Source organism: Paramisgurnus dabryanus, chromosome 5, assembly GCF_030506205.2.
Source record: "Paramisgurnus dabryanus chromosome 5, PD_genome_1.1, whole genome shotgun sequence".
In the NCBI taxonomy this organism is placed as follows: domain Eukaryota; kingdom Metazoa; phylum Chordata; class Actinopteri; order Cypriniformes; family Cobitidae; genus Paramisgurnus; species Paramisgurnus dabryanus.
The window spans coordinates 42789824-42810513 of record NC_133341.1 but is presented as its reverse complement, the minus strand read 5'-3'; the positions used below and the strand labels follow the sequence as shown (position 1 = coordinate 42810513).

The 20690-nt window shown below is 40.3% G+C and overlaps 1 protein-coding gene across 1 annotated transcript in view; it reads left to right on the top strand.

Annotated features, from left to right (window-relative positions):
- rasa4 (RAS p21 protein activator 4) overlaps positions 1-20690 on the top strand; it is a 58703-nt gene that overhangs the window by 16519 nt on the left and 21494 nt on the right. The window contains exons 5-8 of the mRNA XM_065284239.2: positions 14372-14504; positions 16793-16874; positions 16961-17095; positions 19186-19277. Of these exons, the coding sequence (XP_065140311.1) occupies positions 14372-14504; positions 16793-16874; positions 16961-17095; positions 19186-19277 (442 nt within the window). The remainder of the gene's footprint in view (positions 1-14371; positions 14505-16792; positions 16875-16960; positions 17096-19185; positions 19278-20690) is intronic.

The window sequence follows — 20690 nt, the reverse complement described above, 5'->3', positions numbered from 1 at the left end:
AAATACATTTTAAAAACTTATACTCGTCGAAAAACATCCGTTTTTTAATGTTTAGTTTGATGAACTCCTAAATATGAGACGCAGAGCACCTAACCCGTTCGGCTAAATTGCATGCGCAAGCATGGCCAGCACGCAATAGCGCAACATCGATACAACGAAAAGCTATCCAAAATTTACATACTTAAATTAGATCGGAATTTACGTTTATAATAAATACAATTTTTTTTAATAAAATAAGGTCAGAAGTAACAAAGTGCAGAACAAATATGCAAAATGCCTCAAGTGCATGGAAACAAAACACAAGCCAAATAGTTAAATCAGATAACCCAAAGTGATTTATAAATAAAATAAAATATAGAAATTATTAAAAGAACGAAAGACATAGTTTAATTTGCCAGCTTTGTCTTTTAAATGTCGAAACAAAGAGGCAAGGCTTTAATAACATAGAGACCTCTTATGCATGTGAAGTCCGGTCACAGGGGTTGTTGGATTTATTAACGCATTTTAAAAATATTTATTGAAAGCTGCTACTTCACATATTATTTGCAGCATTATCATAATATGCAGTATATTAATATATTGTGAGAAAGCTGTTATATGTGAAATCAGATAATGTGTGCACCCATACGGCCAAAATTAAATGATCCTCATTTCATAACACATCTGCGACGATTCGACTATGAGATTGGTAGTCGAATCAGGCTTCTCCTATCGATGCATCGAATCTTCGACTATTCGGGGTCACCCCTAATATATATATATATATATATATATATATATATATATATATATATATATATATATATATATATATATATATATATATATATATATATATATATATATATATACTTTTTTTTTTATTAATAATTTTTTTTCCCATAAGCCCAGATGTTAAGGCGTACAAGGCACAGTTTGGGTTGTCAAGTGAAAATGTAATAGAAGCCAAAATAAATAACCTAAATAAATTAGAGATGCACTGATTGCAATTTTCTCGACTGATTTAGATTTCTGATTTTTCTGGAGGTGATATAGATTTTTGCAGATTCCGATTTTCTTTCTTAAAACTACAATTGAGAGCATATAGGCTATAAACAAAAATCCACTTTTCTTTTCTTCATACAAGAAATTATTAAACATTGCACTTTCATCCAAACTGCATTAAATTACAGAATCTTCTTTCATTTGATCTCAGTCAGGCTTACTGACATTATGTTAGATTCAGAGTCGGCTTGTAACTGGTTGCATGTGTGATAAGTAGGGATGGGCAGGATGTATTTATTTTTTTTTTCTATGTGAGACTGACCGGCCAATTACCGGTCCAGCCGATCATGCGTAAAATTGGCCAATTCCGGTCTCTGGCCGGTCGAATTGGGCATCTCTAAAATAAATAAAGGAAACCAAACATCTTGTAATCACTGTTGACTTCCATGATGGAATATTATACATCTCAAGTTATTTTGACAAAAACGACATTTAAAGGCGGGGTGCATGATCTCTGAAAGCCAATGTTGACAACTGAAATCATCTAAACAAACACGCCCGTACCCTACTGCTGATTGTCTGGAAGTGTGTTTTTGATATCTCAAAAATCATACACCCCGCCTTTAACCAAATTCAAGTTTATTTTGGGTAGAAGTGTGTTACTCATACCCGGACTATATCAGTTTATAGTTAACCTAGATGGTGAAATGACGACTAATACTTGCTGGGTCATGTGGCCCCATAAATGTCACAGCTCATTTTGCACAGCTTTTTAAGCAGATTTAATTTATTTCTAAGCACCAGAACATCTTCACAAAAGAGATTTTGATTTCGTTTAATTGACATGAGCCAAAAAACATTCGCCAACATACTGTTTTTTATTGTTTTATTACCTTTCCAGGTATGCAGCTCAACTCGTAAAGCATTGCATTAGCAACACAAAGGTCAGGGTGTGGGAAACAAACATGCTGATTTAAAGTACAGCTTGAATGCACAGCAAGCTGCTTTGGATGACGCAGAACCACAAACAGGCATTTAAATCGCTATTTCTAAACAAACTGCAAAAAGTGAGTTTAATTCATCTTTGTGGGGAAAGTACCATGACTGCACATTGTGAAGGTTCCTACGAGGTGGTCTTTTGGGATGGCGAGTGAGTCATTGTGGTTGTCTGGACTCGTTGCTCACGTCTGTTATATGCCTCAGGGGCAAGGACACCGCAGGGTTATCCATTATTGTGACACAGGATGAAAAAGAGTATCACTTATTGTAGCCCCTGTGATGTGTTGATGACTAGTCACCCACGCAGGCAAACCATGATGGAATGGAAAAGCTAAATGACGGCATTAATTACCATTGCTTAGTTTGCTGTGATGGCGTTTCAAACAGATACGGCGTGTTTACATATGCGGCTCGGCTTGTTAATGTTCACAATAGCCTAAAACACGATGGAGGGCTAGTTGGCCCTGATACATGTTGCCCAGCAACCACAGGCCCATTTTGGGACTAATTTGAATGTGATGGCTCTGGCGGAGATTTCTCTAAAACATTGAGCTACGGTGCTCTGGTGGTTTGAATCCTGCTTGCAACATCTTTTTCCCCCCATGATTTTTTACTCAGGTGATGAGATGAAATCTCATTGGTCCATTAATTATCAAACACCTTCTGATTGGTTATTATATTGCATGGCTTGGCATTAGGCCAAAGCATTAACGCAGAAGTGAATCTGACAGAAATACAACACCTCAAGTTAACCTTCATTGACTTTTGGATGACCCTTTTCCATTCTTTGTATCCCCCTCTCTTCCCAACCTCACACTTTGTAGCTATAACACATACAAATGGCCTCACATAACCTTTTCCTTGAAGGGCTCTGAAAAACCATTTAGTGAAGCGACAGGACAACGACATAGCGCTCCAGTTTGCCTTGGTTTGACGGGGTGTAAACGTTCAAGTTAGCTGCAAGTCAAATCATAGCCTGATCACACTAATAACAGTGTGAGATGGGGTGAAATTAGCTGCTTGGTGGCTAATTATGCAAATTGGCAAATGTAGGCATTACAGTGAGTCACATTTTTAGAACAGAAATATGTGGAAGCTTGTGAAAAACACATGTCTCATTTACGTCACATGCATTTTTTAGTTCTCCAGGTTATGCGATCTTGTATTTTGACAGAATAACATAAGTCATTTGGGTGAAATGTTTCAGCAACTTCATCTTGTCACAATAATGCGGTAATGTGGATGTAAAATAACAAAATTTAAGTATCAACACTCTTAAAAAATAAAGGTGCTTGCAAGGTTCTTTACAGCCATGCCATAGTAGAACCATTTTTGGTTCCACAAAGAAGAAGAACTATTTCTTTCATACATAGTCTAAAGAACTTTTTTACAACAAAGAACCTTTTGTGAAACTGAAACATTTTTTCAATGTTTTTCCAAAGGTTCTTTATGGAACCATTCAGACAAAATTTCTGTTCTTTACAGCTCACGTTACACACGCTGTTTCTGCATTTCTGATGTTAATCTGGAGTACCTATAGAGTAGTATTACATCCTTTATATCTCCGAAGAGTCTTCAGTTTAATCAGATTTATAAAAGAAAGATTAACTTTAACGAATCTTTCCGATAACGTATGAAAAAATGAAGAAGGAGGAGTTACTACCATGGGTGGAGCGAGTACGAGTCATGCAACACTATACAACACTATAACTTATGATTCACTACATGTTTGTGTCATTTATATAATATGCAAGCGCCTATTTCCAACATAAGACAGAAGTCTTACTTACCGCATGAAACTCGTGACCCGGTTGGGAAAATCCGGCGCATCAAAAACATGCAAAACTCCGCTGCTACCCCGGATATAATAAACTATATCCATTGTTTTCATAAGGCTGGTGTTCTGCTCCTTACATCCAAAAACACACTTCATCTTTCGTGCCATTGTTGAGTTTTGAAATTAAACAAAGCTTTGTTGCGTGATAAGATGTTTGCAAGTTCTAGCGTCTCCCGCTGATTGACGGGTGGGAGGGGTTTTCCGGGGGACGTGCCCATATAAAGAAGTGATACGTATAGAAAACCCCTGAAACGTCAGTTGGACCTGTAATCGAAAAAAACTTTCCGAAACTTGTACGAATCCTGGCGAAGTGGATTCGGCACAGAAATACTTTGTAACACGCCCAACTGCTTTTTTGACACTTTGCCTACGTTTAGCATGTTTTAGCGGAAACAACTCTATAACTGTTTAATAAGTCAGAATGCTTGAAATACCATTGACCCCCCCCCCTTTAAAAATTAGGGTGCTTCATCTTGAAGCCCCATTTTTGGTTTCACAATGGGCCATTCAGTGAAATGTTCCTAGAAGAACCATTTCTTTTATGCATAGTCTAAAGAACTTTTTTTCCACAAAGAACGTTTTGTTGAACAGAAATTTTTTTCCAATATTTGCTTCACGATGAAGAACCTTTTTGGTTGCACAAAGAACCATTCAGTGAAATGTTCTTTCATACAAAGTCTAAGAAACGTCTCGGTTACGGATGTAACCCTCGTTCCCTGAAGGAGGGAACGGAGACGTCACGTCGTGACCGACGAATTGGGAACTCGCTTAGAGAGACCAATCTGCTTCGTATACTACTAAAACGCCAATGAACTTGGCATTGAGATATTTGCATAATGCTGGCGCCGCCCCGCCAGGTGCCTTTATAAGCAGCAGGTGCAAATAGGGAAATTAGCTTCTTTTCGCTGAGAAAGCCGGGAGAAAGTGACCGGTCGATAAACAGCAGGGAGCAGCCCTGTGGCGACGGGACGTGACGTCTCCGTTCCCTCCTTCAGGGAACGAGGGTTACATCCGTAACCGAGACGTTCCCTTTCAGTCGGTCACTACGACGTCACGTCGTGACCGACGAATTGGGAATCCCTACCAAAACGCCACTGAGGGCTGACCTCTTCCAGTGTCTGCGTAAAGCCCTCCGGTTCCACTTAAGGAGGAGGAGATAGGTTTTAAGGCAGAAGGCCGGGCACTAGATGTTCCTTTAACCCCACAGAAGTGCCAGCGACTGGGAAGCGCCCTACCTGAGCGGGATAGGAACGCTGCGGAAGCCACCGCCCGTCTTAAGGGCTAATGGTGGGCGAAGTCAACCGTAGTTGAGGAATAAAGACAGCCGTGGCTGTGTAAGCAAAGCAGTGCTCTGCTAAGGGAAACGTGGGCTGGTAGGATTAACCCCACGGAAAAATACTCACAAAGGAACCCGGTGGGACACAATGTGGAGCCCGAGCCAGACACGTAGGTTCGCGAGGATACAGCTAGTGAAAGGCTGACAGCCAATGCTCCGCAACAAAGGCTGCCAAGGCAGCGGAGGAAGAACAATTCAAACCATTACGCATTTTTGTTCTGAAGGCCTTCCATACTGACACAGTTATGAAGCATCAGTTGGAGGCTGCAAGCCGACCTGCGAGACTGCTCTCCGTGCTCCCCCTGGTGAGGAAAGAGCACGAGAGGATACAGGCTCGATACGAACACTGTAAAATCTAATGAACGTATTAGGTGTCGCCCAACCAGCAGCTCTACAGATGTCTGTTAGCGAGGAACCACGAGCTAAAGCCCAAGATGAGGCAACACTCTGTGTGGAGTGCGCTCTCAAATTAAAGGGGCAAGGAATACCCTGAAGATTATAAGCCAGGGCGATAGTATCAACTATCCAATGAGACATCCTCTGCTTAGTGACAGCTTTCCCTTTCTGCTGGCCACCATAACAAACAAAGAGCTGGTCTGAGGTCCTGAGGCTTTGCGTGCGATCCACGTAGAGTCGCAGTGCGCGTACGGGGCACAACAAAGCCATGGTTGGGTCTGCGTCCTCCGGGGGCAGCGCTTGCAAGCTCACCACCTTATCTCTGAAGGGAGTGGTGGGAACTTTGGGCACGTAGCCTGGTCTGGGTCTCAGTGAGACAGCAGGACCAAACTAAAAGCACGAATCGTCAACAGAGAATGCATGTAAATCCCCTACTCTCTTCATGGAGGCCAATGCTATCAGGGTCAGAGTTTTCATTGATAAAAACATCAGACTCGTAGACTGCAAAGGCTCAAAAGGGAGACCTGAAGGCTTCAGCACCATGGACAGGTCTCAGGAGGAAAGAGGGAGGGCGCGAGGGGTTTAGCCTGCGAGCGCCTCTTAAAATGTAATAATTAAATCATGCTGGCCAACTGATCTGCCGTTGATAAGAGAGTGATGAGCATAAATAGCGGCGATATCAACTTTAATGGCGGAGGGACAGCCTACCATCTAACCTATGTTAAAGATATAAAAGCACAATGTTAATGGGCATTCTCTGGGGTCCTCGCGTTGCGAAGAGCACCGGGTGACGAAAAAGGTTTCTTTAAGCGCGTAAGCCCGTCTTGTGGACGGTGCTCGAACCGCGTCGATGGTGTTAGATACCGCTTGCGATAAATCACCTAAACCTTGCGCGCGCTCAACGACCATACATGGAAATCCCACAGGTCGGGGCGCGGGTGCCATAATGTGCCCCTTCCTTGAGAAAGAAAGTCTTTCCTCAGGGGAAATCGTCAGGGAGGGGCTGTCGCGAGGAGCATTAACTCTGAAAACCAATCCAGTACGGGGCGACTAATAAAAGGCTCTCCTCGTCCTGCCTGACTTTGCACAGTGTCTGCGCAATAAAGCTCACTGGAAGGAATGCGTATTTACGCACCCCCCGCGGCCAGCTGTGCCAACGCATCCACGCCGAGGCTGCCCTCGGTTAGTGAATAAAATAGGCGACAGTGGGTATCGTCCGGCGACGCAAACAGATCTATCTACGCACAACCGAACTTCTTCCAAATTAGCTGGACCGTCTGGAGGTGGAGTCGCCATTCGCCGGGGGCGCAGCTCGGGAAGCGCGTCTGCCGCTGTATTGAGCGAACCCGGGATGTAAAGGGCACGAAGGGACCTCAGATGCTTCTGACTCCAAAGGAGGAGATGACAAGCGAGATGCGACAGGTGACGAGAGCGCAAAACCGCCTTAACGGTAAATAACGCAACAGTCGCAATGTTATTGGTGTCGGCTAATACATCCTTCCCTCGCATCTCCATAGCGGAGCGTACAAGTCCCAGATATACAGCGCACCGCTCGCGGCAGTTGGGGTGCTATGCACACCCCTGAGACTGCAAGCCCGTCATACGTGGCTGATCATCCCGTGCTGAGGGCATTGCAATATACAGAATGCCAGGAGACCCCTCAGGGGCATATCTTCTATCGGAAATGCCGGGTCTACCACAGGGAAAAATTTAAATGACACGCAGGTGCAATGTTTACACGGTGTATGTCGGTGTGCCACGCTCTCCTCGAGACTCGATCGTAAGCCAATGCTGAAGCGGTCTCATATGAAGCAGCTCGGGCGGCGTCACATCCGCAGCATGCTGTCATATGTCCAGGAGCTTCTGAAATTGTTTCAGAGGGACCGCGTACTTCCCTCGAATTAAACCGAGGCAAGTCAGAACTGACTGGTTGCGCGCTCTTGTTAAACACGCCAATTAGTCGATCGAGTCTTATTTCCATACTGAGAAAAAGGATCCTCTGCACGGGGCAAAGTTGCTCTTTCCCAGTCGACCGGAAGACTTAAACGAGCGAGATGCCGAAGCATTAACTCTCTGTGTTCGCGCACGTCTGCCAAGAACGGGCTATTATAAGTCGACGTAGAAAAAAGCAGAATGCGAACAACGCTCTCTCTCTGACATTTTAATGCCGTGACTACACCTGGAGACACGGAGAGAGAGAGAGACAGCTCGAATGGTGTACTTAGTATTAATATGCCCACCCCACGACGCAGAGCGAAAAAACGGTCTAAAGCGAGGGGAGATGGACACATAAGTACATGTCTTACAGGTCTAAGGCTGCAAACCGATCTGAATATTGAAATACGAGCCTCTGCGTTATCATCCAAAAAGAACACCTTCGTAGAGCTGGTGCGTAAATCAAATCGATCGTAACCCGCCGCGTATTTTGGGTACTATGAGATAAAGGCTGGAAAAACCCTATCATCATCATCTCGGTAAGAGGGACCGGCTCGAACATCCTTCGCCAACAGGATGTCGATTTTTGCACGCAGTACATGTGCATCGGACGCTTTCACTACAGTGAAACGAAAGCCCGAATTTTGGGGTGTGCCGGATTCGTAACCGAGGCGGATCGTGCGTAAAACCCAACGAAACGGGCTGGGAACTGAAGCCAAGCACCCAGGCACCGTACGAGGAGAAATAACGACACTACCGAAGTACCCGCGGTGGGGCAGCGAAGCGAGACAGGTGGGACTGCCGGTGCGTCTGCTGTGACAGCATAAACATCTACAGTATGTGTGTGTGACACTGACCTGAGCCCGCTGAGGGTAACGGTCGTCTGGTCTCCTCTACGGAGGGCGCAGACTCCGATGAGGGTGCTGGTGGTCCGGTCTCCTCAGCGGAGAGCTCGGACTCCTCAGGTCACCCGCTGGCGATAGAGGAGAGGTAGGGGAGCTGGTGTGTACCCGCTCACCGCTCTCTCGATCCTCCGGAGACCTAGAGAGGGAAGAGGAATGCACTCTTATGTGTGGTTAAGTGGGTACCGGCCGAACAGCCGGTGGAACATATGCAAACCAAGGATTTTCCACCCGACCCTCTATCGGGGGAAGGAGCTCCATCTCCTGAAGAGTGATCCTCTGCCAATCCGGGTCGCCCTTCACTGGCCACTTAAACTCCCGAATTTCACGGGAAGCGGCTAAGCGGGCGGGGCGAGCTGCTGACGACCGGTTCCCCTGCGCTGCCGAAATGGGGTCCGAGGAGGGGAACGGAGGTGGTCGCCGCAGGACGCCGACGGCGAGAGGCAGACTGAGGAGCCGGCGTGGTGGACCAAGGGCAGCTCTCTTCCGCCGGGGCATGACCTAGGAGATCGCCTCAGTCTGCGCAGCGGAGCTGTACGACTCCCCTGGCTCGCCGAAGAGGCCGGTCTGTGAGACAGGAGCATTCAAGTTGTTCTCGTCTGCGTCCGTCATGTCAGCCAGACACAGCCAAAGGTGGCGATCTTGAACCACTGTGGTGGACATCGCACGACTGAAGGTCGCGGGCTCCCTCGTAAATCCTTGTGAGCCTGCAGCAACGTTATTGCGTGCAGGGCCGAAGCCGCCTCTCCGGCATGCCTGATGGGCAGCGTCCGTAACCGGACGACTGTCTACAAACACGGGAGGGAAGGGTTGGGTGGTCCCTCCAGGAACGCATCCCGCTCCACTGAAGGGGTCCCCGCCCTTAGCGGCTCCGTTGGTGAGGGAGGTGAGGGGTGAAGCTGAACGGCCGGACGGCCGCAAATCACGTCAGCTCTTCGTGCCGTCGGGAAAGAAAGGCACAGGAGGAGAGGACCGAGAGGCCCGAGCAGCTCCGAGGTACCAATCATGTGGGCGGGACGGTTCGGGCGGAGAGGGGTTAACCTTTCCAACTCTACCGTCTCCGCCGCTCGCGGGCACGGCCGCCATCTCCGGAACGACTCTGCCTCGGAGGAAAAATGGACACCCCTCTGATGCTGCAGAAGTGACGGGACCAGAAGGAGGTCCAATGGATTCGGCAGACATCGTAGAACACGACTCTGCAGTCTCCACCGGAGCCTCAACCGGCTGAGGATGAGAAGGCCGGTAGGTGGAGGACGCATCCTCCGTCCTACTCAGCGTAGTGACGCGAAGCTGCGCCCTGCGAGCGCTTGACAGCCGCACCATGGCGGCGTCAGCACTGCAAAGGCGCGGACAGCGTTCCCGTAGAAACGACCATCGTCTCCGCAATCCAAGAGGGTTATGCTCTCACAGAGAGAACAGAAACTCTCCACGAACGCAGCCCCGGAGTGCTCGATGCCTGAGCACGAAGACAGCGCTCGTGACCGTCACTGGAACCCTTATACTTCTCGCATCCAAGATCGCACGGGCGAAAAGCTATCCTGAAAAGGACGCTGATCTCCGCATATACGAGAGAGTGGCTGCCTTTAACAAGGCACAAAGCTCTCTCGTATCACTCTTTTAGGGAAATTCACTCAGATGCTTAGTTGATGAGCGCACAGGAAGGCAACGCACACACTAAACTCAAAACAATAAACAGATGTAGAGCCGTGGAATAAGCGAAGCGTCCGCTGTGATACTGCTAGTTCAACCAACTTCAGCAATCAAATCCCAACAGAGTAAAGTAGCGCTTCAGTAGCAGATAAAGCCGGCTTTCGAAGCGAAAAAGCTAATTTCCCTATTTGCACCTGCTGCTTATAAAGGCACCTGGCGGGGCGGCGCCAGCATTATGCAAATATCTCAATGCCAAGTTCATTGGCGTTTTAGAAGTATACGAAGCAGATTGGTCTCTCTAAGCGAGTTCCCAATTCGTCGGTCACGACGTGACGTCGTAGTGACCGACTGAAAGGGAACTATTTTACTACAAAGAACCTTTTGTGAAACAGAAACATTTTTCCAATGTTTTTCCAAAGGTTCTTCATGGAACCATTCAGACAATATTTATGTTCCTCAAAAATTAGGGTGCTTCACGATAAATAAAAATGTTTGGTTCCACAAAGAGACATTTGGTCAAAGGTTCTTAGAAGAACTGTTTCTTTTATACATTTTTTAGATAACTTTTTTACTACAAAGAACCTTTTGTGAAACAGAAAAAAAAATTTCAGTGTTAAAACTGACATCAAAAATACTTTTACTTGCATTGTGATTTGCATCTGATGTCATTTGCACTCACTTCTACAGTCTAAAAACAAATGGTGCTAAATAGCACTAAAAGTGGTTCTTTGCTCGTAATCATAGAGGAACCATTTTCAGTGCTATATAGTATTTTAATAAATAAGGTTTGTGTTTCTTAACAATAAAGGCCTTAAAAGGTTCTTTGCGATGCAAAAAAAAAAAAATTTTGGTTCCTCAAAGAACCGTTAAAGTTTGGAAGGAGCATGCATGGTCATATAATCCAACCAATCAGTGTGAAGAGGTCTCTCTATATATAGGTTTTCTTTATCATGGAGAGGATAATCCGATCATCCAGCACTGTTATCCTTTATGGATGTACAGGAATTTTATGTTGCTGAGCTCACCAGTGTGTTATTATTTTTAGTCAGAATGTACCAAATTGTTGATCTGGCCTTTCTTAATGTTCCTGCTATCTCTTTGATTGTTTTATTGTGTTTTAAAACCTAAAGATTGTCCGTATTAAGGGTGTCACGATTTCGATTTTAAATCGAAATCGATCGAAATTAAGTCACAACCTCGAACTTCGAATTAAAAAATTCAATCGTCGATGCTGCCACGCCCCCATGTCACGTCGGGTCGGCTTGCCAAGCGGGGGAAAATAAACCTCTCAGAGGTGCCTTTAAAAACATCGATCCAGCGGAACGCGAGGGATGTATTGCTACAACTCCTTGAAATGCATATCATAAACAGGATTACTACCTAGTGATCTGACTTCGGACAAAGCGCGGCTCTCTGCACATGCGCGAGAGAGCCACCAAGATGCAGCGGGTTATATTTTAAGCAAAATGGATAGTTTGCCTCAGCTCGCATGAAACGCATAAAACTAAACAAATACGTAAGGATTATTACTTTAGTTTATGTTTAGACTTCGGATAGATGTAAGAGCGCGTGCATGTGAGACAGAGAGAAGCGCAGCTGCTTATGACGCGCTGGTTTAATTTCAGATGCTAGGAGTCCAAGACGTGCGCATTAAGTTCATGTGCGTGCAAGAATAATAATAATAAATAATAATGGCAGTAGTCTTCATGTAGTCTTAAAAAAATTAAAAAACCGAGAATCAAATCGAAGCGTGACCTTAGAATCGAAAATGTCATCGAATCGAGGATTTGGAGACCCCTAGTCTGTATGTCTTACATGGAGATGTCCTTGAAACGCATGATGTCGGTTCACAGCCATAGCTTCTAAATGCAAATGCCACACTTAAAATCAACTCCAAACCTTTGACATCCTTCAAATGATTTAACAAATAGTCCATACTTAGTTTTTAAGTCAACAGTTCCATTACTTTTCGCCTCTTTAAAAAGGGGGAGTGACATTTTAAACAGCTGTAATTTCTAAACCCTTGAACAATCTGGATGTGAATAATAAAGCTGAGCACTTAAAGTCATATTCATATTCATTATATGACTGTAACTGGAATAAAAATTGGTAAACAGCTAAAATAACACAATATGTGCTTCTGTTTTAATATTTATGGACGTGACTGTATTTGTTTGCTAAAGATATTTCAGAATTCCTTAAAAGGAATTCCAGCAATGCTGTGGAAGTCACCTGAACATTTAGATGAAGACAGAATGCACCATAAAGGCTATCTGTTTGAAGCAAAGACCTTAACTCTTTAAAGGTTAGCAGTGTGTGAATGTGAGTGGGTCACTCTTTTTGAACATATTTGTGAAGCAGACCTTTAACAGCTAAGCGACTGTCAATCAAAGCGATAGCTGAATGTAGCTATTAAAGTTTGAGTCATAAGCAAGAAATGCTAATTTAGATTCTGTTTATGGTTCTGTTCCATCATTAAATTGAGTTCCTGGGGTGTTTGTGGCTTTGGTTTGAAAAAAAAAAAACTCCAGGATGCATGTCACATTATTTTCTTATCATAGTTTAGTTCATTGAATGTTTGTTGCTTTTTATAGTAATGTTCATTCATTTTATTAGTCTTTCAAGTAGTACCTTGCAGTATTTCCTTAATGGTTCAGTACTGTCGGGCAATTTTCTTGCACAACTCTTTTAAGATTCAGATCAATCTATGAAAATGTGTTATAAATATAACATCTTGAGATGCTACAGTCTTGTTCAGTATGGGAATAATAAATTGAAAGCAGCAGAAACGTCCTTTCCATTCCCCTAAGTAGAAAAGCTTTGTTTAGCCTGGCCCAATTTATTTTTAGGTTATTCAGTAGAGCAATATGGGAAAATTGGCCTTAAGAGGTGGTATGCTGGAATACTAATCGAGGGAAAAACCGCCTACCAGTCCACCGGGATAAACGGTCCTTTTCGGGGACAGCCAAAGGAAAACTTTCAGATAGGAAAGCAGTGACTGTTAAATGGTTTGACAGATCCTTGAGATATTTGCCTGGATGTGGAAATTCTCAGTAAAATGTTAAAACAGCAACCTAAGTGATCCCTGAACACAGTATTTAGTAGAAGAATATAAAAGAATATAAAGAATATAAAATAGTTTAAAAATATAATAACATGATTTTGTAATAACCTTTTTGCGACTCGAGATAAGCTAACAGGGCTCCAGACTGCCACCAAATGGGGGCATTTTGCCACCAAAATTTGAGTGTGTGCCACTGAATTTAACATCCAGTTGCACATGTGTGACCACCAGTAAATTCGATCTTTTTTTGTGATGTGACACTGAATTTGAAAACAGCACATTGTACTTTCTGCATCTATCATTTAAGTTTTTATTAGTAAAACAGTAGAAATTAGTAGTAATGTGAATATTTGGATAGCATGTTGATATACATTGTGTGCCCCTAAATTTTCTGGTTGCGCCCCTAACATTTTCAGTGGGGGCCACTGTGCTCCTAGTGAAAAAAGTTAGTCTGGAGCCCTGGCTAATAAGGGTAGATCTTTCAAAACATCATCTGCTGAATAAGTAGGACAATATTTGGCCGAGATAACTATTTTGAAAATCTGGAATCTATGGTTGCAAAAAAAATCTAAATATGAAGAAAATCGCCTTTAAAGTTGTCCAAATAAAGTCCTTAGCAACACATTACTAATGATAAATAAATTTTTGATATATTTATGGAAATGTACATAATATCTTCATGAAACATGATCTTTACATAATATCCTAATTAATTTTTTACATGCAAAAATCAATAATTTTAACTCATACAAGTGGCTATTGCTACAATATACCCATGCAACCAGTAACTGGTTTTGTAATCCAGGGTGACATTGATGTCACTTTAACCAAAATATATCAAATATTTTCACAGAATATGTAATATACTGTATATATATTTTTTTTTGCCACAATATAGAAATGCAGCAAGACCATTAATTTTATAATCCTAAGCCTCTTAAAGTCAGAATTACTGTAAATGGACCTGATGTACCGTTTATTATATTCATCCCAATTGTAAGCCTGCTCGCTGTGTGAACGTGTTTGTGAGCATGCTCTTTGACCTTCCCATGTCAGTCATGTGTGTACATATATACAGTTACAATATCATTCAAATAAACAGGGCTCCAGGGTTTTTTGGAATATCTCCCAACCTTGCGCCTTTGTTTATGGATTGCTGTAGAGGGTCCGTGTCCTTGAACTTAACCCACCACAAATTGCTTTCCCACAAGATGATTCATTCAGTCATGAGCTCTCCATTTTTAGCCTCTTTGTATTCTTTTGTTTAGGTGTAGATGGATGGATAAATCTGTCAGAAATTGACCCAGATGAAGAGGTGCAAGGGGAAATTCACCTGCAGATATCAGTTTTGGGAGATGGAGAAATCCCACAAAAACTTTGTTGCCGGGTGTTGGAGGCAAGGTGAGATACTCGCTTTTTGTTTTGGTGCAAAAGCAAATTATGTAACACACTGTAAAAACTTAGCTGTAATTAGGCAGCTGGTTGCCAGTAACTTACTGTAGAACAGGGGTTCTCAAAGTTTACATTCAAAGGTCCAAATCTGAATTCTCATCATTTTCATAGGTCCGGAAAAACTGGTTATTACAAAAAATTGTCAAGCATGGTAATAACTTTATGTAAATCATTTGTTTATATAACAAATCAACACAAATAGTTTGTGAAAAACATAACAAGTGTATTTTGCATTTAAAGTAAAAATTTTTTTTAAACATAAACACAAGAAATATGCCAAAAGTAACCAGGTGCAAAATACAGTGCAACCTAATGAGAGAAATGGCACAGTTTGTTCTCCATCAGATGCATAAACCATGGCAAAAAAAGTGTGGTTGGTAGGCAGAGACACTGACCAAAATTAGGGGTGCACCCTGCAATTGTGCAATTGGCTGATGATGCTTGCTATGCATCTCAATGAATTACGGTGAAATGCCGCTACATCCAAAAGCCAGGGGGCGCTCTCGTGCAGAAACTCAATATGCGCTGCAGACGAAGAACCAGACACACGGCAGCTCCAGGAAGGATATATTTATATTGCTGTTCTTCAAACCTTTTCAGGTATTTTCATGATAATAAAGAATATGTATAAAGATTATGTTTGACGAGTGTTGCTTTTTCAAATGCATGTTATAAACGACTCAAACCAACAGTGATTTCAGATTGATAAGGACTTACTGATCAAAGCCGTAGTACATGACGTAGCTGTGCATAATATCTGGGTCTGATGGCTACAGCGTGACACAGGAAATTTTTAAATAACTCGTTTTATTTTTGGACCAGGATTAATCTTAAATCCAAAAAGTAAAGAAAACTAAACGAATGATTTACAAGTTTAATATGCAGTTGTAAAGTAGCAAATGCACACATTTAATCAATCACATAGAAAGTAATGCAGTTGTAATATGAAGTGGACGCGGGTCCGGATCAAGTTCCCGTCCGGTCCGGATCCGGACCGGAGTCCGGACTTTGAGAACCCCTGCTGTAGAAGATAAAGACTGAAAATGTTTTTTGAATTTTGTCAGTAAATAACATAAATGTAAAATCTACAGTAAGTTACTGGTAGCTAGTAATACCCAGTGATACTGTAATTTCTACAGAAGTTTTTTACATTGCAGTCCAAACATTACATTTTTTGCATCTGAATCAAGTTTTTAAAATGCCAAATCAATGTTCGACTGTGTGTTACATCCAATTCCCATATGCCAAAAAAATATTTTTTTTTAAATATCATTTTAAATATATTTCAAAATATACAAAAAATGGCCAAATACAAATATGTGCTGAAATATATTTTGAAATATTTTTACAAAAATTTATTTTTCACCAATGTATTTTTTGGCCAATTTCTGTATATTTTGAAATATATTTTAAAAATAAAAATATTTTAAAGCATTTGTACAAGTCGCATCGGAAGAAAAGATTTGTATGTTCAAAACCTGTAACATAACAGGTTTAAAATATTAAAATTAAATATTATTATTAAATATTATTAACCTCCTAAGACCTGGTGTGTGGACATCACATTTTTTGTTGTTTGCACCATAATATTTAATTCTGTTGTGTAACTGGAACCTGTTGTTCACAAACTTGGACAATCACACTGCTTCTTGTTCAAAGAAAAATATTTGGTTATTATATTTATTGGTTCTTCCGACCCCAAATAGCTGGAAGAAATTTGAAAAAAAAAGACAAAACAAAACGTTGGGCTTAGGAGGTTAAATATATAAAATGCCATATTTTGAACTGCAAAAATACGCTTATATAATTTCATGTTTTATACATTTTTTATATAAACTTTTATACTTCGGTCAGAAAAATTAATTTTTTGCTGTATAGGTTGTAAAATTAAAAATTTATTTGTTGCCGTTAAAAAACATTTTGAAATATTTGTTAATATTTGAAGGTGAAAACTGTATTTAATCAATGTATTTAATTAAGCTTTACTTTCTACAAAATATATTTAGCATAGATTAAAAAAATATTTTTGGCCAGAGAAATAAATTTTTTTTTTTTTGCCGTCAGTCAGATTACAGGAACAATAATCATGTGTAAATGGTTTTATCATAAAAAATATACAATTCTATCAGTGTCAAAATAAATCAGAAATTCTGTTGATCGAGACTAATTTGAATGACCGCAGTGTAATTTTTATGGAATATTTTTATCTAATAAACTTTTTGGGGGTTTGTTTTTAGAGATCTTGCAAAGAAAGATCGCAACGGGGCGTCAGACCCTTTTGTCAGAGTGAGATTCAATGGCAAAACGTACGAGAGCGCGGTAAGGACTTATCTGTGTTTCTGGTTTCATCTACAGCAGTTTGAACCGTTTTCTGTTACTGATTAACGTGGCTCTCATTCCACCAGGTGGTTAAAAAGTCGTGTTACCCACGCTGGAATACGAATTTTGAGTTTGAGCTGGATGAGACGTCGACTGACAGTCTTTTGAGTGTGGAGGTGTGGGACTGGGATCTGGTTAGCAGAAATGATTTCCTGGGAAAGGTGACTGCACAGAATCAACAGTTTCTTTGATCTGAGATTTGGCACAGGACTTCATCATGTTCTTTTAAAATAAAATAATAAGAAAACCTATTAAGAATGCATAATGATGATAACAACATTTTGATAAGTGGGTTACTGTTGGTTTTATATGGATAATTCACCCAAAAAGGAAAAATATCATTATTTACTCACCCTCAACCCATCCATTTTTGCATTTACTTTTTATGCAGTTTGACAGCGTATAATGTGCTTACAGTACATTCAGGCTTTATATTTTATCAGCATGTGCGTTACCCAGGATTCAATCTTATGACCTTGGTTTTGCCAATGCCAATTAAGTGAGTTCATATCATAATTAAGTTAGTTTTTACCAAGCCCCTAAGGTGACATTGGAGTAAAAAATCTAAAGTTTAGTTTCATGTGCTCATGTGAAACTTTCAAGTGCAGATTTTTTTTTAAGTTCAGTTTTGCGTGTTCACATGAAACTTTAGAGGCGCACGTGAAACTATCGCGCGTGCACGTGAAAGCAAAAGTTTCACATGAGCAAGCGATTGTTTCACGTGAGCATGCGATTGTTTCACGTGCGCACCCGAAACTACATTTATTTAATTTTTGCTCCATGTCCCCATAGGGGCTCTGTAAGTTTTGCTTAAAGCTAGAAAAAGTATCTGACCATAAGGTAAGAAAAAAATTATTGTATACCTAAAAATAAGTAAAATCTTACCCCATTTGCAGATTTTTTGTTCTTGTTTTAAGCATAAACTCACTGATATTGATTTAAAACAAGACTTAAAGTGATAGATCACCCAAAAATGAAATGAAAAATTTGTCATCACACTGCAAAGAATGATTTTCAAGAAAAAAATTCTTAGTATTGTTGTCTTGTATTCAGTAAAAATATCAAAAAATTCTTAAATTAAGATGCTTTTTCATCAAATTTATCAAATGTATCAAATTTAAGTGATTTTGTGCATAAAACAAGCAAAAAATAAAAAGATCAGCCAATGGGGTAAGCAAAGTTTTCTTGAATATTTCTTGAATTTAGTGTTTAAGCAAAATGTTCAAGATTTTTTTACTTACCCCATTGGCAGATTTTTTTGCTTGTTTTATGCACAAAATCACTTAAATTTGATATTTTTGGTCTAAAAACTAGACTTATTTTCTTGGGTAATTTTGCTCATCAAGAAAAAGCATCTTAATTTAAGAATTTTTAGATATTTTTACTGAAAACAAGACAAAAATACTAAGACATTTTTTTTTTTAATATTTTTTTTGCAGTGCATTTACTCACCTGTATAAGTTTCTTTATTCTGATGAACATGAAGGAAAATATTTTGAGCATGTTTGTAACCAAACCGATCACAGGCCCCATTGACTTCTAGTAGGAAAATACTGTGGAAGTGAATGGGGCTTTTGATCAGCTTGGTAACAAACAATTACTCAAAATATCTTCCTTAATGTTCAGCAGAACAAATAAACTTTTTACACTGTAAAAAATGACTTTCTTACTTAGTATTTTTGTCTTGTTTTCAGTAAAAATATCTAAAAATTCTTAAATTAAGATGTTTTTTCTTGATGAGCAAAATGACCTAGGAAAATAATTAATGAAACACAGAAGTGATTCTGAAAAAAGTAAACTTGTTTAAAAAAAAAAAAAATCTTATTCCATTGGCAGATTTTTTCCTCGTTTTAAGCACAAATTCGCTTATTTTATACTTTTTGTCTAAAAACTAGGCTTATTTTGCTAGGTAATTTTGCTCATCAAGAAAAAACATCTTAATTTAAGAATTTTTAGATATTTTTATTGAAAAAAAAGACAGTCATTTTTTACAGTGTAAATATTTGTACTGAAAAACAAGACCAAAATACCAAGTATCAAATCCATTGCGTCAGTGCATAACGTGGCCTGAAGTTACCCCCTACATAATCCAGCCATAGTTATAGTTTCATAACATGTGCCCTCTGTTTAAGAGATGTTCATTGTCACATGGCCTCTTTTCACTCAACAATAAACGTTCCAATTGCTGTATTCAGCTTTGGTCGTTGTGACAGCTAATTGTATTTTCACCTGTTGATCTGTTTTCCTTCAGGTCCTGTTTAATATAAACAAGCTTCAGTCGGCACAGCAAGAGGAGGGCTGGTTTCGCTTGGGGCCTGACAAATCTAAACACAGTGAATATGAGTAAGTATACTTGGAATTGTGGCTAAGCAAAAATGAACTTTTGTTTCCACAGCAACAAATATTCATCCTTAAAGGAATAGTTACTTAAATATAGTTCTCCTCATGAGGTTCCATCAGGACTTTAACGCAAAACTCCACACAAAAAGCTTGAAGATAGCATGGAAGAATGTTATATAATATAGTTTTTAATATTAGTCCCTTTGCATTGCACACAACAAAGAAAGCCGTATGGGTTTGGAAAAACATGAGGGTGGGTAAACATTTTAGTTTTGGATGAATTGTCCATTTATTTGATGCCTATGGGTAAATACATTAAGCAAATATTTGCCAACAGTGGGACTTTTATAATAATATTAAAATACTGTAACAACATACTTTTAAAAAAGCACAAGTTTGTATGAATTACGATAAGATTGTAACATACTCAATCTGACTTTCACAGTGTAACGTTTGTGTGTTCTGGCCCATGTGTTGACAGGAAACACTAATCCTTTCTCGGGCTAAATCCTGGGATTTTTTCTGTTTGTTCATTCGTTCACTTTCTCTCTCTCTCTCTCTCTCTTCACTCATGAGAGATCATTTGAGCACGTGGATTGACAGCAAGGATTATATCTCAAGCTGGCGCAGGAGGAGTAGGATGGAATGGCTTATGTAAAAATCCAGTAAGGGAGGATTCAGTTGGTGACAAAAGCAAAACGTCATCTGAGTGTGTATGTGTTGGGATAAAGGGAAGGTGTTTTTGGGGGCATGGCATGCCAGTGTGGCACTTGTGTCCACATGGGACAAAAGAGTCATTGGCAGTTTTTCCTTCATTTATTCACTTTTATTTGGCAAAAGACATTGCTGGTAAAATTAATGTGATGTTTTGTAGACATAAAACTGGTCATAGATAAGAGAAAATGATATAAATAGATAGATGATGGATGGATGGGTGGGCAGAGAGGTTGGTAGGTAGGAAGGTAGTTTTAGACTTTTATTGTCCCGTTGGATATTTGTCCTGGACACTAGCAATACAGTGACTGCTGTTAAATAAGATGACATAAATCATAAGATATCAGTTACGAAAATAAATAAAAGTATTTACACTTGTAATATTTTCCATTAAAAAGAAAACAACATTAATTACTGTAAATACACCGGAAAAAATGATTCATTCAATTTAATCAATTTTTTTAAGGTAAGTGGTTGCAATAAATTTATTTAAGCTACATTTAAACAAACGTTTTTTATTTATTTTATTTTGCCTTTCTAATTTTTTTGTTTAAATGTAGCTTAAATAAATTGATTGCAACCACTTACCTTAAAAAAATTTATTACATTGAATTAATACTTTTTTCAGTGATTAGTATCTGCTTTTAATTCAAGGAAGCTAGGTATGTACTTGTATCTAGGTATGTAGATTGACAGACAGAC